The sequence below is a fragment of the Heteronotia binoei genome, chromosome 18 (genome assembly GCF_032191835.1).
Source record: "Heteronotia binoei isolate CCM8104 ecotype False Entrance Well chromosome 18, APGP_CSIRO_Hbin_v1, whole genome shotgun sequence".
Lineage (NCBI taxonomy): Eukaryota > Metazoa > Chordata > Lepidosauria > Squamata > Gekkonidae > Heteronotia > Heteronotia binoei.
The window spans coordinates 13,481,395-13,503,635 of record NC_083240.1 but is presented as its reverse complement, the minus strand read 5'-3'; the positions used below and the strand labels follow the sequence as shown (position 1 = coordinate 13,503,635).

At 48.1% G+C, this 22,241-nt stretch overlaps 1 protein-coding gene across 1 annotated transcript in view; it reads right to left on the bottom strand.

The window, feature by feature from the left end:
- PLCH2 (phospholipase C eta 2) overlaps positions 1-21,874 on the bottom strand; it is a 179,796-nt gene extending 157,922 nt beyond the window's left edge. Inside the window, exons 1-4 of the mRNA XM_060259046.1 lie at positions 21,822-21,874; positions 21,595-21,701; positions 8,866-9,012; positions 4,471-4,714 (exon numbers count right to left, since the gene is read on the bottom strand). Coding sequence (XP_060115029.1) covers positions 4,471-4,714; positions 8,866-9,012; positions 21,595-21,701; positions 21,822-21,835 — 512 coding nt within the window. The 5' untranslated portion in view covers positions 21,836-21,874. The remainder of the gene's footprint in view (positions 1-4,470; positions 4,715-8,865; positions 9,013-21,594; positions 21,702-21,821) is intronic.
- Positions 21,875-22,241: the final 367 nt, after the last annotated feature.

The following is a 22,241-nucleotide window of genomic DNA, read 5'->3' as shown; positions in this document are numbered from 1 at the left end:
GGCTGGTCGGATGAGGGTGAGGCAGGGGCCTCCTCGGAGTCGGAATGATCAGAAGTGTCTCTATCCGAAGCCGAGAGGGGACGTTGTGGAGACTTGGGTTCAACAGGTGAAGGGTCCCGGGGACGCTTGAGTGGCGAAGCCGGTGGCTTGGAAACCGATGCGGATGCTGTTCTGGAAGAATCTCGGTTTCGAGGAATCACGGGAGGCTGCACAGGTGCAGTCTGGGAGTCGAAGACGTCTCGGGTCCGAAGGGCTGCCGCATCATCTCGGGTGCGAGGGTTTGGTTCTTCTCGGGGAGAGTAGTAGTGTTGGTAATCATCGTAGCAATCTGGTGACAGGTGGCGGTAATAAGGAGATCGTTGGTCGCGTGAACGGTAGTAGTCGCGGGTTCCGGGTGAATAATAATCCCTGAGTCGAGGCATATAAACATCTCTGGGGAGAGGCTCGGGATCGAAGTCGGAGAGATGCCTATAGCTGTGGTGCGATGGTGAACGCAGGTACCGATGGTAGCGCGAGTGAAGTCGAGGTGATGGAGACCGAGAAGGAGAACGGTCTCGTGGGTAGTCACGGAGGTAGTCACCATACCGGGACCGGGAGCGATCACGGCGAGGGTCCTGGTAGTCGTGACGACGCGGAGATCGATGCGGAGAGTAGGGACGATCTCTGAACGGAGATCTCGGACGAAGCGGAGACCGCAAGCGAGAGCGGGCCCGTGGGGATCCAGGTCGGAGCCGATGAGAGGAAACTTGTGTCGAGGACTCCTTTAGCAGTGGTGCTGCCGTGTCTTTAAGCAATGGAGTCGTAATGTCCTTCTGCACTGGCGTTGTGACGTCGAGGAAGGATTCGGGTCCGAGAAGTGGAGCCTCGGTGTCGAGGATATCATCAGGAGGAAGGCTGTGAACCGAGGGCGATCTCGAGCCAATCGGAATCACTTCGATAGAGGGTTGAGTGAGGCGAGGCATTTCCGAGATAACATCGGAAGGAGCCGAGAGTTCAATAGGTAGAATCGGATTCGATTGCGCGGAGGCCGTTTGGGCGGTCGATGCGGACGATTGCGCAGCCGTAGCAAAGGCGGAAGTATGCACGGAGGTAGAAGCCGACGGGTCGTGATGCTTCTTAGGCGCCGAAGTGGTCGGGCTGGAGGTTTTCGGGCCCGAGTGGTGTGGCTTCGACAGGCTGGATTCGCCATGACGAGTCTGTTTGGGCGCCTTGTGACCCTCAGAGTGCTTAGAAGCCTTTTTATCGGACTTATGCTTCCTAGGTACGGTAGGAAGGGCCGAAGTTGCCGAATCTCCCGCTCTCAGTGGGGGAGGCGGCGGATCTGAAGTAGACACTGCGCGTAGAGAGGATTCCATGAGGAAACTACGAAGGCGGGCTGCTCTGTTCTTGCGCGCCTGCTTGCCGAAGCAAGCACAGTGGTGGCAGTTATCGGTTCTGTGGGATTCCCCCAAGCAAAAAAGGCAGAGTGAATGACCGTCCGAGGACGGAATTTTAGAACCACACTGCCTGCACCTTTTAAAGGTGATTTTCCCTTCCATTCGTTCCGGACAGGGGAAGGAGGGAAGGGAGAGACGAGAAGAGGGGGGGGGGGTAGAAAGAAAAAAGGCTGAAGCGCAGAATCGGGTAACCTTTTTTTTTTTTTTTTTTATATTAATGGGACGAAGAAGGAAAAAATAGAGTAAATAGTGAAGAAAAGGGAGGAGTAGTACGATACCAAGAGACGAGCCAGAGGAGGAACGCAACGAGGTAGGTGTTGTCCGGGCGGCGGAAGGGAAGAAACTGAGTGGAATAGGCGCTCTCCCCCCGCTCCAGGCATGCGCAGTCGCTGCCTGCTCCCCAGGGCGGGAGGAAAGCGCGCCAAAAGACGTTATAAACGAGCTATTGGAGCTCCGAGGTACGGATCCGTTGCCTGCGGCAAGACCCCATGTGTGGGACTGCACAGAGACCACGAAGAAGATCAAGAGGTGGCTGGGATGGCATCCCCCTCCCCCCCCCCCCCCAGCTACAGGAAGCACCCCAATCCAGGCACTGAAAAAGGGCAACGAAGCATAACAGCAGGGCTTTTTTTTTGTAGCAGGAACTCCTTTGTATATTAGGTCACTATAATGTAGTGGGTTCAATGCACAGAGGAGACGCGGCTGCAGTGATCATAGCTCTTTACTGGAGTTACAGCATGGTAACTAGTAGCTAAAGAAGACTGCCTAACTGGGCCAACGGGGCCAACTATATACAGTCCATGCTAGAACAGCATTGGATCGTTTGAACCAGCAGAGGGCTTCTGATTGGACCAGGGCAGTAGGGCTTTGGATCCTACAGCCCATTGTTCTAGAGTCCCCAAGCTCAGTCCTCAAGGCTCCAATGAGCCAGGCAGGAATGCTGGTAAAGGAACATAACCATGAGTCCGCATACACAACAGCCACACACCCCTGATGAAGCCAGTCCTCCTGGAGCTTACACCCCTGTACTAAGAGCCCTGTAAGCTCTTGGAGGATTGGCTACACCAGGGAGGTGTGGCCTAATAGGCAAAGGAGTTCCTGCTACAAAAAAAAAGTCCTCCATAAGAGTGTAAGAAAAGCCTGTTGGATCAGACCCAAGGCCCATCAAATCCAGCCTTCTGTTCACACAGTGGCTGACCAGCTGCTTCTAGGAAGCCCGTGAGCAGGTGACCTGAGACAGCATCTTCTTGCCTGTGTTCCCTGGCAACTGATCTAAAGAGGCATACTGCCTCTGGGACTGGAAGGAGAAGACACGGAGCTCACCTTCCTGCCACCGTCCACCTGCTTCTAGCCACGAGTTCGTCTGGACCAGCACGGATTATTCTGAACTGCATCACCTCTCCAAGATCTAAGGCAGGGGGTCTTACTCGGTTTAGCAAGGATCAAAGCTGGAACCTTCTGCGTGCAAAACCCTGCCAACTGAGCCCATGAAGCTGTCTTCTATGAAGTCAGCCCTTGCTTAGCATCCGACATTCTGGCAAGCACCACGCCAACCCTTGCTCGGACTATTAAAAACCCACAGTTAAGTCAATCCCAGATCTATTATTTGAGGCTTTGCTGATGGAATATTGTAAAAATGGGGAGGGGGGGGGGCTCGACCACCTTTTCCTCAATGGTTGGAAGTCTGATTCTTGCCTCTCATTTCCAGCTAAAGCTATCTCAATTTTTTTTATTCACAGTGACAGGGGTTGTTTTGTAGAAAAATAGGTGGCAGGGCTCATTAGCATAACCATTAGCATATGCTCCCCCCCCCCAGCCAAAAGCAACCCGATGCAAGAAAAGAGAGCCCTGGGGAAGCGAGGTCTGCTTGGGATGGCTAGAGAACCAGCCAGTCCAAGCAGACCTTGTTCATCTGGGGCTCTCCTGGGCCGCCCTCCCCCCAGTCAAAAGGTCAACAAGCCACCCACCACCCCAAATCACACAAGAAGTGAAGAAAGGGTAGCATATGGCTTCTCCAGGGGTTAATAAGGGCTGCTGGGGTGTGTGGCAAAGGCCCTGGTGGCTGGCTGCCTGCCCGCTCTCCTAATCCAGGGATTGTTATGCAGCTGCACCTACTATTCAATGGACAAGGTAGGTGGGGAGGAGGAGGGGGAACCCTCAGAAAGGCTCAGGAGCTGTGCTCCTGAGAGCTCCTGCTGAATCTGAGGCCTGCACAGCGATATCAACTTTAGCTTCACGCTGGAAAGTCAAAGCTCCCTCAGATTTATTAATATGGCACAAAAGGTTACGGGACATGTATATTATGGCCAGACTCTCTGACAATTTACCATTTTCTATTTCTCAAAAATTTTCATTCAGTCTTGAGGCAATCTGATTCCCCATAAATTTACTTATTTATTTATTTATTTGCTTGCTTGTTTGTTAATTATTTATTTCTGTGGATTTGTATTCTGCCCTTTCCCATAAGAGCTCATGGAACATTTATTCAAATATGATATTCCTGAGTCGACTGATATACTCTGTTTATGGTAAATTTACTGGATTTCAAAATCCTTAGACTAAAGGCTTTTTATTCAGAGAAATTGTTCAAAACAAGTGCGTTTTAAACACTGAAAATTACCAGTATGTTTAAAATAGACATGTTAGGTAAAATGCTGTATTTTTATTACTATCTTAGGGCTTTTTTTGTAGCAGGAACTCCTTTGCATATTAGGCCACAGACCCCTGATGTAGCCAGTCCTCCAAGAGCTTACAGTAGGCCCTATAATAAGAGCCCTGTAAGCTCTTGAATGAATGTCTACATAAGAGAGGTGTGGCCTAATATGCAAAGGAGTTCTCACTACAAAAAAAGCCCTGGTCTTACTATTAATTTGTAACTATTGCACTGTACTATATTATTTTATTTTTTGTCATGTTTATGTTGTGAAACGACAATAAATTGTTAAATAAAAATGGTTTTTAAAAAAATAACAAAACGAGCTTTAAGAAGACAGGGTAGCTTCAGCTTTGCCCGCCCGCCCACTAAGAAGGATACTGGTCTCTCGTTCTCTGCCTTTTCGACAGGCTGTCTTCATCACTGATGCCGGCCATCAGGTACTTGAGGCCTGTGATCCACGTCCGAGCCTCTTCCCCGCTGGATGAGACCAGGTCCAGGGACTCCATGTGGTCTCCATAGTAGATGCTGAAGCAACAGTTGGGGTCGAAGCTGCCGTCTGCGTAGCGCTGGAAGATCTCCGACTGTTTGCCCTCGCACACCTCCTGGATTGAATCTATAGAGACTGTGAGGGGAAGGGGGTGTAAAGGAGAATAAAGAAGTTGTATAAATTCGTGCCTGGCAACAGTGCAGTGTTTGGAATAAAGCTGTACTCTCAAAAGGCTTAGTGGGTGACATCCGCTGGCTTACAGGTGGTGCAAAAGACTCAAAGGAGGACAAGTCCATCAACTGACCAGAACCTCCAGGCTCAGTGGCTGTCTACCTCTGAATAGCAGTTACTGGAGGACAAACGTCAACAAGGGACCCAGATTCTGGGGGTGGTTTCACACGGGAGATTTGGCCCGACCTAGCCCTGCCTCCCATTCGGATTAAAAGCACACGATCACACAAGCACATCTGCCCTCCGAGCTGCACCTGTTCTCACCCCATCTCCAGACGCCTCCTATCCTAATTTAAAAGCTACCTGGATTTTCCCAGTAGTATCCCCCTGAATCAGATATAGGTCACTGATAACTGATAGGTCACTGATAGGTCACAGGTAACTGACTGCTGTTTGAATGCCCCAGCGTGACTCATAAGCAGAAGAGCTGTGTGATCGCACCAAGCCATTTCTGGGATGATCAAGGGGGGGGGGGGTGTTCCCTAACCCCACTTGGAGGTGTGCTTGTGCGCTTCTCTGCTTGAATGAACACACTGGGGGACTTTTTAAAAAAGACAACCCTTTCCAGCGAAGACAGCGAAGACAGAGGTCCTTTGCGTAGGTCGCGGCGGGCCAGGAGGGGAGATCGCCCTACCAGCCTTTGACAGTGCGTCACTGATACCAGTGTGCAGGGTCAAGAGCTTGGGAGTGCTACTGGAGCCTTCCTTGACAATGGAGGTCCAGATAGCCGCCACTGCTAAATCCGCCTTTTTCCACCTTAGGAGGGCGAGGCAGTTGGCCCCCTTCCTGGAACATAGCGACCTGGCAACTGTGATCCATGCAACGGTCACCTCGAGGCTGGACTACTGTAATGCCCTCTACATGGGGCTGCCCTTGTACCGAATGCGGAAACTGCAGCTAGTGCAGAATGCAGCGGCTAGGCTGTTAGTGGGACTACCTCGGTGGGAACATGTACGGCCTAGGCTGCGGGAACTGCATTGGCTGCCAATTGTGTACCGAGTTTGTTACAAGGTGCTGGTTATTACCTTTAAAGCCCTATATGGCCGAGGACCTACCTACCTTAGGGACCACCTCTCTCCATATGTTCCTCAGAGAGCACTGAGATGTAGTTCTCAAAATCTTTTTAAAATCCCTGGACCAAGGGAGGCCAGACTGAAAACGAGGGAGCAGGCCTTCTCAACAATGGCTCCCCAACGGTGGAATCAGCTACCAGAGGAGGTGCAAGCCCTGCGAGACCTAAATCAGTTTCGCAGGGCTTGCAAAACCGTCCTCTTTCAGCTTGCTTTTAAGATGGCACCCGGGTAATGACACCCAGCCATCCTTATTCATAAATCGAACTGTAGCACCTTAATTCTATAACCTATAATGGTTTTAACTGACTTATTTAACTTAATTTATCAATGTAATTTAATTATATTTTAACTGTCTTTTATTGTAATGACTGTATTTTGTTGTAATCATGGTATATACCATGTCCTGTGAGCCGCCCTGAGCCTGCCTCGGTGGGGGAGGGCGGGATATAAAATAAAATTTATTATTATTATTATTCCCCAGCTGGTCTGTGGTTGAGCCGCGCTAGCAGTGTGAATGGGCCGCTGTGGGATCCTGCCGCTTCAACGGTGTCTGTCTGATAGCCCAGAAACGGATCAAACTCAAGTGGGTTTTTCTGCAATGGGATGAAATCGCATCAATTTCACTGTATGAAACCAGCCTGGGTCTCCCAGCAGCATCTCTTTTCTTGCTACCATAGAAACAGGATGTGGAACTAGGTGGACCTTTGGTCTAATCAAAAAGAATTCTTCTGAGGACCCCTTCCCCCTTTTCATTTTGCTTTTGTGGACTCTCTCCTCAAAAACATGTCAGGATTTGGCAACTGACAGCAACAGGAATCTGTTAGCATCTTGTGTCTCTCCCAAAATCAAAGATGCAGACAACGAAACCATCCACGAATCAGTGTGTTGCATACAATGTGCTTAGCATAAGGCCATTTCAACACATACTTAAAGAATATGGTTGTGTTTCGTTCCAATAAGAAGTTCAGAGAAAGGTAGCTTCCCATTGTCATATCAAACAACTTTTTATAAGGGTTGTGAATCATGTCAAATGTCAGGACCCACTCTGACCTGGATATTCCAGGCAAGCCCAATCGCATCAGATCTCGAAAGCCATGCAGGGTCGACTCTGGCAAGTACTTGGAGGGGAGACCTCCTTGGGATACCAGCAGTCGGGAGGCGAGGGCAGGCTGTATTCAACCACCTCCCTGAATTTCCTCCAGGCCCCCAGTAGGGGTCAGTCACCATGGGTTGCCATGACTTCCTGGTGCACACACGAACACATGCGGGCATGCGCACAAACACAAAAATGCAAAACAAAAAAAATTGGGAGCCATTTTGGAATTATAGGCATGATTCCCTTGAAAGATTGCAGCCATTAAGTTGAAAAGATGAAAAAAATATATATATTTTTTTAAAAAGCACCCAGCAGAGAGCATAGTTTTTGGAGATTATGGTATACTCTTGAGATTACAAAATGCACCTCACTTTAAAATCAGACATCTGTTCACTAGGCTATGAGTTCTGCCAGGAAGGAAGCGAGAGAGAATAGACTCGTATGCAGCAGCAGAGATCAGAAGCCCAGCTGAAGAACATTTCTAAGAACATAAGAGCCGCCTCGCTGGACTGCACCCAAGATCTGTCTAGTCCAGTATCCTTTTTCTGACAGCATCCATTGAGATGCCTCTTGGAAGCCAAATGTGAAAGTGATAGCTATCCTCTACTCCAGTGTTTCCCATCTGCAGGGTCATGACCCAGTACCGGGCCATGCAATCCTCAATGCCAAGCCTTGTCTGTGTTGCTGGCTTCCTGGAGTCACCTAGTGGGTTACTTCTGGGAATGGATGCTGGATCAGATGGACCACTGCTCTGATCCAACAAATCAGCTGTTATGTTCCTAATATGCAAAATATTGTGTCATTGTTATGTCTGTGCTCAACTTCCTAGCTGCACGCACTGGTGTGCGTTTTCACCAATTACCAACAGCAAAGCTAGGAACATAAGTGACTGGATTCGTCCGCAGGTCTGAATTTGCCAAGCGCAACCCGTCAAAACTGCGTAGGACAAAACGAACCACTTTTTTCTTATTAGTCTTTCGTATTAGTCTTTTTTACAGTTTAGAGCAAAGGTTCACCCACCCATGAGTAATCTGAATTTCTCAGAATAATAACGGGAACATTATAGATGCAGAAACCCATTACAGCTGGATCCCTCCAAAGTCTGAAATAAATTATCTCCAAAAAAAAAAATTCCCAAACCCAGCACACGGTGATTCATTTCTGCATCCCAGACCAATCTCTTGAGGATTGGTCAGTTCCAAAGGGCGGCTGGTCATGCTGTAAGCAGTCGCAAAGGCTGAAACGCTCAAGAGGGAAAGCGCGGACCAGCAAGGTCCTCCCAATAGGGGCAATTCTTTTTCTGCACTTGAAAATGCTTCAGAAGAGGGTGGGGAAGGCAGGCAAAATGATACCTGAGTTATGAGCACAGATTGTGTTCACTGCAGCGGAGTGGGTAAAGTGGCCGATAGCAAATTTTCCATCGCTTTCCTCCACATAATAGAAAGGGGTTTGTAATATAAAGCCAGCAAAAAAGCAGAGAGGAGAAACCATTGACAAAAATATTAAACGGGTGCGAAAAGAAAAGAATCAAAACGCTCAGCAGCCTTTGGACATACAGCTTTGAAAGATTAGTGTGTGAGGGGGGAGAGAGGGAAAGAGAGAGAGAGAGAGACTCTCTCTCTCTCTCTCTGCTGCAGATAAGGTTGCCAACCTCCAGGTGGGGGGGCTGGATATCTCCAGAATTACAGCTGCTCTCTAGACTACATAGATTGCTGTGTGTTTGTTTGTTCAGAGCATTTATTCCACTTCTCCTGGAGTTAATGGCTGCTTCGGATGGCGGCCTGTATGACACATTATATTCTACCAGGGTCTCTCCCCTTCCTAAACCCCACCCTCCCAGGCTCCAGGCATTTCCAAACCCGGAACTGGCAACCCTGCTTGCTTACTTTTGGCTTTCTCGTTCTTCCGGGAGGGTCTCCAGCGAATGCACGACTTGTGCTCGTCCAGGTAGTAGAAACGAACAAGGCCTTTGGAACTGCCCCGCAGCTTGATCATCTGAGTACCCGCTTGCATGGAGTTCATACATCTTTCCACTATGGAAAAGAAGAAGAAGAAGAAGAGAAAACACGACCACTTAGTTTTCACACTTGGGCTACGAGAAAGACACGTGAGCAAAATACATGAGAGGCAACTTCTGCTGTGTGGGAAAAGGAGGCGGGTCCTGTGACTGTGTCCCACAAACCCATGGACTGGCAGCTTCCTTTCTGCCAGGGCTCAGGAAGATCCTTTTGCTGTGCCCTTTTGGCCAGTGGATCAGAGGCTGCAGAGATCCCTGGACCTTTAAGAATTGCACCTCTGGAAGCTTTTGTTCTCTCTCTCTCTCTCTTACACACACACACACATGCATACACACCAGGCCTTGGACAAAAAAACAAAGGCACACTTTCCTTTTTTGTGTGACTCACTGAGCTTGTTTGCCAAAAGGCAAATTCAACCATGACTATGACAACTCTCCAAAATCTGGCTCAGCTCTAGCTGTATTCCATGAACACAGCCTCGCGAGGTTTTCCTGTCCGCCTGTAGATCTGCACGCCGCTTGAACTTTACCATGTTTTCTCAGCTAGCGCCAGAGACTCAAAGCATACGGGTGCGACCTTTATGACATGTGGAATTCAATATCTTGCCTACCAAGATACCTACGATACGTCTGATGAAGAGAGCTGTGTTTCTCCAAAGTTCATGCTGCGATGGAATTTGTTAATCTTTACTATTTTGCAGCAACAGACCAACATGGCTAACTCCTCTGGATCTAGGATACATCTGAGTGCCACTGATGGGGATTCTCCCTGGAACATGCCATCCCAGTCTAAGTTGCCAATGTTGTGGAACAGAACTGTGCATGATCCTTTTTGCCAGTTTTCCGCGGTTACATCCTTGAACAGAAGAAGATGATGATATTGGATTTATATCCCACCCTATACTCTGAATCTCAGAGTCTCCGAGCGGTCACAATCTCCTTTACCTTCCCCCCCCACACACACACACAACAGACACTTGTGAGGTAGGTGGGGCTGAGAGAGCTCTTACAGCAGCTGCCCTTTCAAGGACAACTCTTGCAAGAGCTATGGATGACCAAGACCATTTCAGCAGCTGCGAGTGAAGGAGTGAGGAATCAAACCCGGTTCACCCAGATAAGAGTCCATGCACTTAACCACTACACCATGCACTTAACCACTACACCTAACAGAGGGAAGGGTACACAAGACATGCATTTACTCATTACCATTACATAAAAACTATGGAAGTATAGACTGCAGAATGGACCAAACACCTTAAAATATGCAATGTAAATGACATTCACAGAAATTTGCAGAGGATCGTGAGAAGGTTGTGGAACGAAACACTCGATAATACTGCAAGACTACGGAACAAATGCTGAAAGTTTTAAGGCTCAGCAAATGCAACACTACGCTCTCAACTTCAGTTTGCTTAGCCATCTGGCTCTTGAATTTCTAACACCTCCCAGACAAAGTTCTATAGCTTTATCGTCTCCATTTGTCTTCCAAAACACAAACAATTTGGGCTGCTGTGTTTCCCTCATCCTCCCATCTGAGGAGTAAACTCTGGGCTTCATTTGCATTCCACTTGCCATAAATGCACATCGAAGGGAAAGAAGGGGGGGGGGAGGAGGAAATAATTACGCAACTTGGCCGTGTGGATTATTGTCAATATTCCGGAAAACCCGATAAAAAATTCACAAAGGCTCACAGGGACAAATTGCTTTAGAAGCAAGTGGTGTTCGGTATAGAGGGCATTAAAAATTAACTGCAACGAGATTATTAGAATTGCGGGATGGATGTGGAGGGCGGCTCGCTGCAAGAAGACCTGCTGCCCAAGAGCATTTTGGAGGAGGAAGATGGGAATTTACACCACCTGCGATCGATGCCAGTTAGGAGGTGCCAGCAGAACTTTCCAAAACTTACTCCCTTTGTGGTGTGTAGGATGAGGGGGACTAGAGGATCTACAGACCAGGCATGCCTTAACACACAACATTTCCCAAATTCCTTTGCTGAGTGGAAGCCAGCTATAAAGCGATGCCAGTTGCCAACCTCTAGACAGAGCCTGGAGATTTCCCGGAATTGCAACTGATCTCCAAGCTTGCAGAGATCATTTTCCTCTGAGAGCCAGTTTGGTGTAGCGGTTAAGTGCGCGGACTCTTATCCGGGAGAACCGGGTTTGATTCCCCACTCCTCCACTTGCACCTGCTGGAATGGCCTTGGGTCAGCCATGGCTCTTGCAGGAGTTGTCCTTGAAAGGGCAGTTGCTGCAAGAGCTCTCTCAGCCCCACCCACCTCACCGGGTGTCTGTTGTGGGGGAGGAAGGGAAAGGAGATTGTGAGCCGCTCTGAGACTCTGCGATTCAGAGTATAGGGTGAGATATAAATCCAATAACATCTTCTTCTTCTTCTGGAGAAAATGACTGCTCTGAAGGGGGCGGTCTATGGCATGGCACACAGAGGAGGTCCCTCCTTTCCCCAAGGCCTGCCCTCCCCAGGTTCTATTCCCAGACCTCTTAGCCTGGAGCTGGCAACCCTAGCAGTGACTCCTTCCCTTTTCCAGCTGGCCACTACCTGAGTCACACAATACAGCAAAGTCAGAGCCTGTTCAATGCCAGGATGAGTGATTTCCTGAGAACCCCCACCGTGCTGCCCTAAGCACCAATTTGTCTACCACTTTAAGCTATGTGATGAAAGAAAAGCAATATATATACACACAGGGGTGACTCTGAATTTCTCATCCTTTCTCCAAATTTCTCATCTTTTTGACCCCAACCCCCTGTGTGTGTGTGTGTGTGTGTGTGTGTTTTTTACTTAAACTGAGTCAAACCCATCTGTTTTCTTCATTTATAGCCTATCTTTCTCAAGAAGACGCAAGGAAGATTATACAACAGAAACAATGCAAACAGAGCAGCGTAAGGCACACTGTGAACAATGTGGTAAGGCTTTTGTTTGTAGCAGGAACTCAGTTCAATGTTAGGCTACACACCCCTGACGTAGCCAATCTTCCAGGAGCTTTCAGGGCTCTTAGTACAGGGCCTACTGTAAGCTCCAGGAGGATTGGCTATATCTGGGGGGTGTGGCCTAACATTGAACTGAGTTCCTGTTACAAAAAATAGCCCTGGTGGTAACACAGGAAAATGAAATCAGAAAATAGCACACTATAAATTAGAGGGCAACCTTTGGCAACTGGTGGGAGCTACTGGGGCAAGGACCTGGGGGGAAAACCTGGAAGTAACATTAGGTAAGAACGTAAGAGAAGCCATGTTGGATCAGGCCAATGGCCCATCCAGTCCAACACTCTGTGACACACAGTGGCCAAAAAACCCAAGTGCCATCAGGAGGTCCACCAGTGGGACCAGGACACTAGAAGCCTTCAACAGTGCCCCCCCAAGCACCAAGAATACAGAGCATCACTGCCCTGGACAGAGAATTCCAATGATACGCTGCTGCTAATAGCCACTGATGGACCTCTGCTCCATATGCTTATCCAATTGCCTATTGAAGCTGTCTATGCTTGTAGCTGCCACCACCTCCTGTGGCAGTGAATTCCATGTGTTAATCACCCTTTGGGTGAAGAAGTACTTCCTATTATCCGTTCTAACCCGACTGCTCAGCAATTTCATTGGTAGCTCTAGGAATAACTGGAAATGCTATTGTAAAACCACAGATTTTCTCTCAGGTTCTAAAGCTAACTCATATAACTTATGGGGTTTTCCTGGAAGTGACTCTGTGGTGCAGCTGATGCCAACTTTCCTTTTCTTTTTCAACCACTCCCACTCGTAGTGGTAGCAGAAGTGAGGGCTGTTGGCAGGAGGCCTCCCAGCAGCCTGAAATCAGACTGAAGAAGTGAAATCACCATGAATGAATCGACAAACTGCAAAAGTCTACTGTAGCCAGAGGCAAATGGAGAAGAGAAACACGTAGGATGCCTTCAGCTCCTGATAAGAAGGGGAGGATGAAAAGGCAATAAAGAGGGAGATGAAATCACCAGTCCCCAGAAAGCTCACATTAAAAAAAGAAAATCCAGATTGGTAGGACTTTTACCGCATCTGTTTTGTTTGCAGGCAGGTGGAGATGCAAGCCAGTTCGGCCCTACCCAGCACTTGAAATGAGCCAAGAAGGCCAGCTCTCATTAAGCTCAGCATCACTCGCCCTTCTCACAATTAAGGCGGATAACGTCCATTAAAAAGACATTGGAATTGGGACTTTTTTGTGTGTGTGTGAATGGCAACTGAGATTTCCAAAGCGCCGACGCCACTCAGGCCCGGCCTTTGAACAGATAAAACCGCCCCTGCCCATCTTTTGAGGCTCCGGCTGCAGCTCTGAACTCCAGCAGACAATTAAGGCAACTTCCCTTCCGCTACTGAACCGCTCAGGGCATGATCATTAGCGGGGCCAGCTTGCATCTCTGGGCCTGCCTGGCGGCATAAAACAGATGCAGATGAAAGCCAAAAGACCAGAAGGGAAAGCAACACAGAGCCACCGGTGGCTTCTGTAAAGAGCTGTGCAGCAGCGTCAGCCCAAACTGGCGTGATAGCGACACGCTCGTTTCAAAATGATGCTTAACTAACGGTTGCCTAGCACTGATACAGCCCTTTTGGAAGACAATGGTCTTCAGAGCCATCGCACTTACTTGCAAGGGGGGGGGGGTGGTAGAAAAAAGCCCAGCAGGAACTCATTTCCATAGTAGGCCACACCCCTGATGCCACCATTATTTCAAACTGGGCTTTTGGTGGGGGAAGCCCAGTAGGAACTAGTTTGTATAATAGACCACACCCCCTGATACGAAGCCAGCCGGAACTGCGTTCCGGGTCAAAAAAAGTCCTGCTTGCTTGTTTGTTTGTTTCATTTATAAACCGCTCTCTCCCCAAATGGTTCAGGGCAGGGTACATCATTGTTGAAAACATTCTATAAATTAGATATACAAAATATACAGTCGGTTACAATGAAAATCAATAAAATATAGTGGAAAAATCATCAATGGCACATACTCTCCGTTTCTCTCCTTCCGTAAGGGGATGGATCATAGGCCAAAATGGTGAGGCTTTTGCTGTCCTCAACCATAGGCCAGGTCTCACATGCCCTGTGGAATTGTACTAGGTCCCATGGGGTGAAGATGTCACCAGGTTCCACCTGGATCTGGTTGAGGACAGCTGGATATCTCTTGGGCCAGGGATCATCAGCAAATTTTGGTCTTCAGAGCACAAAGCTCTTTGGGGGATATACCGGAAAAGGCAGTCCCCCCAAGCAGCTACCCTACAGCAGTTATCCTACTGGATTAGACCCAGACATCCAGCTATTCCAGCATCCTCCTGAGAAATCCACCAGCCAAGTATGAAAGCCATGAGTCAATAAAAATGCTTAAACAAACAATAATGGGACCAAAGAGGAGAGTTATTGGGGGGGGGGGGTTTACAAAATGCAACACTTCATGATGAAACAAATGAAACAAGTCCTCATCTGCAGGCAAAGAAGTCCTCACCTGCAGACAGCAATAGTATAGAGCAGGGGTGTCAAACATGTGGCTGGGGGGCTGAATCAAGCCCCCGGAGGGCTCTTATCAGGCCCACAAGCAACTCACTATCATCTGCTTCCTTCTCCCTCTCTTAATTCCTTCTGCATCACAACTTGCTTTGCCAGGCTTGCTCAATTGCACAGCAGAGCTACTGAGCCAAGCCTCTCTTCCATCTGTTAGTTGAGACTCAATAAGTCAGTGAGGTGGATTAGGCTGAGTGCGTTTGTCTGTGTCCTTTATAAAGTTTATATCTCCTTTACCTGGCATTATATTGGCCGGCCGACAAGGTGAAGATTCGGCCCTCATAACAAATGAGTTTGACGCTCCTGGTATAGAGGGAGATCAACGAGTCTCCCCAGGCAGGGAATTCCACAAGGTGTCATGATTGAGAAAGTCTCATCTCCAGTGGCTATCTGTCTAGCCTCAGATGGCGGGGGCAACTCAAGCAGGGTCCCCACAGATGACTGGAGTGGGTAGGCTCATATGGAAAAGGCAGGTATTGAGGTATGTTCATCCCAGGCTGTTGGGGGGAAAGCCTGGAAGTAACATCTGGTAGCTCTAGGAATAACTGGAAATGCTATGGTAAAACCACAGATTTCCTCCCAGTTCCTAGAGCTAACCCATGTAAGTTTTGAGGTTTTCCTGGAAGAAGTAAAATCACCATTAATGAATCTACAAATTGCAAAAGTCTACTGTAGCCAGAGGCAAATGGAGAAGAAGAGAAACACGTACAAGCACCTTGAACGGAGCCCAGAAGCAAACTGGAAGCCAGTGTAGACAGAACAAGACTGGAGGGACACGGCCCCTGTGACCTACAACAGTCAATATGTGTTGATAGCCTGAGACCCTGGAGAGTAGAGAATATTGACCTTAATGGACCAATGGATTGATTCAGTATCAGGCAGCTTCGTGTGTTCCATTTCTGCACCTTTTCCCACTCTGCACTCTTTCTGTCGACAGCAATTGATTCCACAGAGCCAGGCGGGGACACGGTGAATAGCTGTGATCTTTTTTAGCACCTGACGCAAAAGCCACTTACTGCGTTGGATGTGTCCCAACAGGTTATTGCTCGTCACTGGTCCTTATTGAAATAGCTGACTTAGCTGGCTATTGCATGTTGATCCTTTGCACTTTCATGCAACTGACTTCCTCGCACAAGCCATTCTTAACCCACAAATGTGCAGTGACCACTCTGATGTCGATTAGGACACTTGCCTGCAGATATGAATGTGATTTTCGACACTTCCTTTTGCCAGGGCATTTTTTATAGCAAGAACTCCTTTGCATATTAGGGCCACACACCTCTGATGTAGCCAATCCTCCAGGAGATTACAGTAGGCCCGGTACTAACAGCCCTGTAAGCTCTTGGAGGATTGGCAACATCAGGGGTGTATGCCCTAATATGCAAAGGAGTTCCTACTACAAAAAAGCCCTGCATTTTGCTCCCGAGAAGTGTGGATCCCTAGAGGAGCCGCGTTCTTCTCCAGGAGGAACTATTCAACAGGGATCTTCCACATTTCTTGAGCGTTCCCTGCTGCCTTGGCAATAGTCACAGTGGAGCTAAGCGAGAGGAGGGTTTGCATTTCCCCAGGGCGGTTTGAGCGATGGGGAAACAAAATGTCGTTGCAGCAGAGCTGTCATCCTGACTGCCACAACTTATGCAGGGCTTTTTTTGCAGCAGGAACTCATTTGCATATTAGGCTACACCCCCCTGATGTAGCCAATCCTCCAAGTGCTTACAGTAGGCCCTGTAAGAAGAGCCCTGTACGATCCTGGAGGATTGGCTACATCAGGGGTGTGTGGCCTAATATGCAAAGGAGTTCCTGATACAAAAAAAAAGCCCTGCATAAATTGCAAGCATTGGCAATGCGTGGTTGTTGTAGGGGAAAGAAGAAGAAGAAGAAGAAGAAGAAGAAGAAGAAGAAGAAGAAGAAGAAGAAGAAGAAGAAGAAGAAGAAGAAGAAGAAGAAGAAGAAGAAGAAGAAGAAGAAGAAGAAGATGATGATGATGATGATGATGATGATGATGATGATGATGATATTGGATTTACGTATATCCCGCCCTCCACTCCGAAGAGTCTCAGAGAGGCTCACAATCTCCTTTACCTTCCTCCCCCACAACAAACACCCTGTGAGGTGGGTGGGGCTGAGAGGGCTCTCACAGCAGCTGCCCTTTCAAGGACAACCTCTGCCAGAGCTATGGCTGACCCAAGGCCATTCCAGCAGGTGCAAGTGGAGGAGTGGGGAATCAAACCCGGTTCTCCCAGATAAGAGTCTGCACACTTAACCACTACACCAAACTGGCTCTGAAAGTGAAAGTGAGCAGACATGGCCTTGGAGAATCTGCATCACAGTTCACACCAATTGTTACCTCCTGCGCATGTGATGGGAGTTTGTATTGTGTCAGAAGTCCAGTGAGGCTTGGGAAATCAACACCCCGTCTGTACTTTTGTGTCTCTGAGTGGCACGTGTGTGGAAGTAGTTTGCATCAGTTCACACATGGCTCTGAACCCAAAGAATTCATAATGTGCAAAATGGGCCTACCTCAAACTACAAATCTTTCCCACCAGAAAACCCCAGAAGCTGCCAATCAGACCAAGCCTCACTGTTTATGCCAACTGGCTCTCAGACCTTTCCCAGTCTTGCTACCTGAGAAACAACCAGTGGGAGTGGGGTGGGGGTTGCATGTCCCACTATGATCTGGGACACCCAGTCTGCCACAAAACCTGCTGGGTGATCGTGGGCTGCAGTTACACTGTCTCTCAGACTAACCTACCGCATGGAGTTATTGTGAGGACAAAAAAGAGGAAGGGAGAATGCTGCGTGCTCCCATGACCTCTTTGAACAAAGGGTGGGGTAAAAAACAAATGTCCTAAACAAAACCAATAAACTGGAGGCAGCAGTAATAGAATGCGGGGCCTTCTGCATGGAAAGCACATGGTTTTGCCCTACTGAACACATTCATCTGCTTTCCCTTGCTAGAAATCAAAATTTTTTGCATGCAAAACATATGCAACTGCCTTCTACAGACTCAGACCCCTGTGGTCCATCCAGGTCAGTATTGTCTACTCAGACTGGGAGCAGCTCTCTGGGGTCTCAAGCAAAGATCTTTCACATCACCTCTTGCTGGTTCCTTTTTCATTGAGATGACGGGAACAGAACCTGGAACCTTCTGCATGCCACAGAGATACTCTACCAGTGAGCCACAGCTCTTCCCCTAAACACGTGCATGAGACTCTCGGTCCATCCAGGTCAGTATTGTCTATTCAGACTGGCAGCGCCTCTCCAGGGTCTCAGGCGGAGGTTTGTTTTTGTTTTTTTTAAATGTCTCCTACTGCCCAGTCTTTTTATCTCAGGGGTGCCTAAACTTGCATAACAGAAGGAAGGAAGGAAGGAAGGAAGGAAGGAAGGAAGGAAGGAAGGAAGGAAGGAAGGAAGGAAGGAAGGAAGGAAGGAAGGAAGGAAGGAAGGAAGGAAGGAAGGAAGGAAGGAAGGAAGATAGATGGGGAGGGGAGAGAGAGGTAGAAAGAAAGCAACTTTAACCTTATATGTATTGTCCAAACCGATGGTTGGCTTGGCTTGGGGAAGTGATTTAAAAGACAGGTGCCTTCTCTAAGCCAACGGATGCGGCTTGCAATTCCTTTGCATATTAGGCAACATCCCCTGATGTAGCCAATCCTCCAAGAGCTTACAAGGCTCTTTTTTGTAAGCTCTTGGAAGATTGGCTACATCAGGGGTGTGTGGCCTAATATGCAAAGGAGCTCCTGTTAGAATTCCACCCCTGACAAGCCCCGATAGTTCTCATGCAACACGGCATTAATGTATGGAATCTAGCGCCACGAGAAGCATCGAGGGCTGATAGCTGACTTTACAAAGAGGGGCTTTACAAATCCACGACTGCTAAAATTCCACCCCTGGGGCTTGTTCACATGTCACTATACTTCCGACTACGTTGTACAAATGGAGAAATTGTTAATTTGAAAACAGGCAGCATTAAACGGCTCGTTCACAGATGTGCACCCTCTCCCCGTGCTGACTGCGACTGGGAGGGATCCTGGCACACGTGGCTTACTTTCCTGGTAAAGAATGCTTAAAATAATTGCGGGGGGAGGGAGTTTCTCTTGAGAAGAATGGCACCAGCAGGGCATATCAAAGTATCTGACGGCACCAGGCCCCAGCTGCCACCGCGTGGCAGACCCTTGGTTTGCCAAGAAGGGGCACAAAGTCACTACTGTTTCAGAGCCACATCAAGCTCTGCTTCTGTGCAGCACATGCTTCATTCCAGCAGCTGGGAAGACACAGAAGCTTCAAAGCCCTTGGGCCTCTACGTTGCACCCTCTCTTCTGGGGCAATAAAGATCTGCTTGACAGATGCCTGTTCGAGACATTCCAACTGCCCCTATCCGCAAAGGGCAGTTTTTCATACTGGCCCTGGTTAGGGATGCCTCATTAATATTTTGCTGGGGCAAAGTTCAGGGTTCAGTTCTTTCACTGGGGTCTCATGAGGGATGTACCCTAAGATGTACCCTCCCCAGAGCTTTTTTTTGTAGCAGGAACTCCTTTGCATATTACGCTACGCCCACCTGATGTAGCCCATCCTTCAGGAGCTTACAGTAGGCCCTGTAAGAAGAGCCCTGTAAGCTCTTGGAGGATTGGCTACATCAGGAGGGGTGTAGCCTAATATGCAAAGGAATTCCTGTTACAAAAAAAGCCCTGACCCATTCCCACTGAAAGATCCACTTCTGGCTTGGGACATATCTTGGAAACGTGGGGTTGCAGACTGGGGAGAGTGGGGTTTAGGGAAAGGAGGGACCTCAACAGGGTAGAATGCCATAGAGTTCGTTATCCTAAAGCAATCATTTTCTCCAGGAGAAGTGATCTCTGTCATCTGGAGAAGAGCTATAATTCCAGGAGATCTCCAGGCCCCATCTGGAGGCTGGTAGCCCTGGTATGTCTTACTTCCAATGTGTCTGTGCATAAACCTTAAGTTGCTACACAGCTTGCTGTCTCACATGACAGTGAGGCTTATTTTGAACCGTTGCCAACAGACCATGAGACAATGACAGGCTTGTCACTAGCACAATAGGGATACTTGTCCCCGGGCTGTGAAATGACCTTCTACAGAAACCAAGAGTCACACCACAAACTCTTACATATTGTTGCAGGCTCTCACTGGTAACCTGTATCCTACATTGGACTGTTTTGCAATCTAATAACTTGCAAAGTTCGAGAGGTTCAACACCAGCTGCAGTGTGTAAAACAAGTTGTTGATGTGCTACGTGGTCCCTTAGCGTTCATGCGCATGCGTTTACAGACATGCGTGATAGGCCTGCACAGAGATTTAACTTCTTGAGAACAATGGGTAAAGGGCCAAACTGTGAAGAATGACATGAATAAAGTAAGTGCAACAATATTTTTAAGAGGGATCTCCTCCAAAACAAAACAGGAACAAATTTGTAACTTATCACAGATTAGCAGAGTGACTTACTTTTTACTAACAAAATTTGTGGCAACGTATGAGCTTTTATGAGTCACTGGTCTCTCCTTCAGATATCTGGAGAAGTAAGCGGTGACTCATGAAAGCCCCTGCCGCAAATTTTGTTAGAAGAAGACTGCAGATTTATACCCTGCCCTTCTCTCTGAATCAGAGACTCAGAGTGGCTTACAATCTCCTATATCTTCTCTCCCCACAACAGACCCCCTCTTGTGAGGTGGGTGGGGCTGAGAGAGCTCTCCCAGAAGCTGCCCATTCAAGGACAACTCCTATGAGAGCTATGGCTGACCCAAGGCCATTCCAGCAGCTGTAAGTGGAGGAGTGGAGAATCAAACCTGGTTCTCCCAGATAAGAGTCCACACTCTTAACCACTACACCAAGCTGTTAGCCTTTATGATGCCACTGGACTCTTGCTCTTGTCTTGAAGAAGTGAGCAGCCACTTACGAAAACTCCTCCCCTGCCACAACTTTTGTTAGCCTTTACGTTGCTCTTGCTCTTTTCTCCTGCTACAGACAGACTCACACGGTGACCCATCTTGATCTTACTTGGTTCTGTCCTCGTAAATAAGAACTGGAGGCACCTAAGCAATTTCACTTTTTCTGATGGATCTTTAACCTGAAGAACAAACACCTCTTTGGCTTCTTTAAGTCAATTGCAAGGGCATTTGAAATCGCTATAGGATACTGAGGACAACCTTCCACAATGTGTGATGGAGGGATGGTCGGTATCAATATAGGGGTACCACAAGTGTGCCTCCATGTTCATGTGTAAAACGCAGGGGAATCTCATCCCTTTTTGTCCTGCTTTGTCTCCAAGGAATCCAGAGTGTTTTACATGGTTCTCCCTTCCGGAGGCTGAAAATAGAGAGGGAACACTCACATCCAGGGTTCCCGCTAAACTGTGGAGTCTTGTGAGCCAAACCTCTGCTTTGTGAGCTGCTGGCATTAAAGTTGTGAGCTACTGCATCGATTAGTTTGCTCTGGGGCAATTTTCCCTGAGTTGAGATGAACATGTGTGAGCTGGGAGTTAAAAAAACTGTGAGCCGGCTCACACTGACTCAGCTTATAGGGAACACTACTCACGTCCTACAATTTCACCGCCTGAACTGGACAAAATGCTATAAAAATCTGCCTCGATTAACAATGCCAAGTGAGATTTGAGTCCTGTAGCACCTTGGAAACCAACAGAATTTTTGGGGGGTGGGGGGGTACATGCTTTCGAGAGTCAACACTTTCTCTCTCATGCCATGCGGCTTATTGTGGTGCCTTCCATGATGACAGATCTCTGCCTCTGAGCTTTTGACTCTCAAAAGCTGATACCCCGGAAATCTTGCTGGTCTCTATAGCACTCCTGGACTTTCACTGCAGACCAACACAGCTACCCTCTGAACTCCCAGCATGTTCTACAATAATGGTCAAACATTACCAGCCACAAAGTTTTTGAAGCATCCTAGCCGATAACAGATATATCAGTAGAAGAGATTGGAGGATTACCCAGTAATCGGTGTCCTTTCGTAAAATCCCACCCCAACTAAGACTAGACGCAGCTGTTGATGGATAAATACCACTCAAAGCCTTTAAGGTACTATTGTCACCTTTGCCCTCTTACCTATTTGGCCCATTTTCCATTTGGAAGTAGCCACAATGCTCCCACCAATCCAGAAAAACTCCTCTGCTAGGCGAGCAACCGAAAACTTATTCTGGAGCACAGGAGATCTGCTGCGATCCCTGCGGCGCAAAGGAGACCTGCAGAGATCCCTGTGGAGCAAAGGGGACCTGCAGAGATCCCTGTGGAGCAAAGGAGACTTGCAGGGATCCCTGTGGAGCAAAGGAGACCTGCAGAGATCCATGTTGGAGGCAAAGGCCGCTTCTGTGTTTGGAGTGCAAGATCTCCACTTCTCCTCCAAGAGACTGAGGTCAAGTAGTTACGAGGTCCCAGTACAACAACGACAACAACAAAATCCAGCAAAAAAATACCCCCTAAAGCTATTGTTTTTGAATTAAAAGTCAGACATCATCCCAGGCTGTTTCGATTCCCAGCCGGCTTCTCGAGTTCAGTTTGCACGCCCGTCTTCCATCCTTCCACAAGGCCGGAAGACAAACTCTGAGATTGGTTTCTTATTAGTCCGAGTCATTAGCACTTGAATCGAGGCGCTTTTCAAAAATAAAAAAGTTCCCGCTTAAGACATTGCTTTAAAAAATGAGGCATCGTTTGTTCCCTGTGAGGCAAAGTGGCATGGTGAGAAATGGAGATGA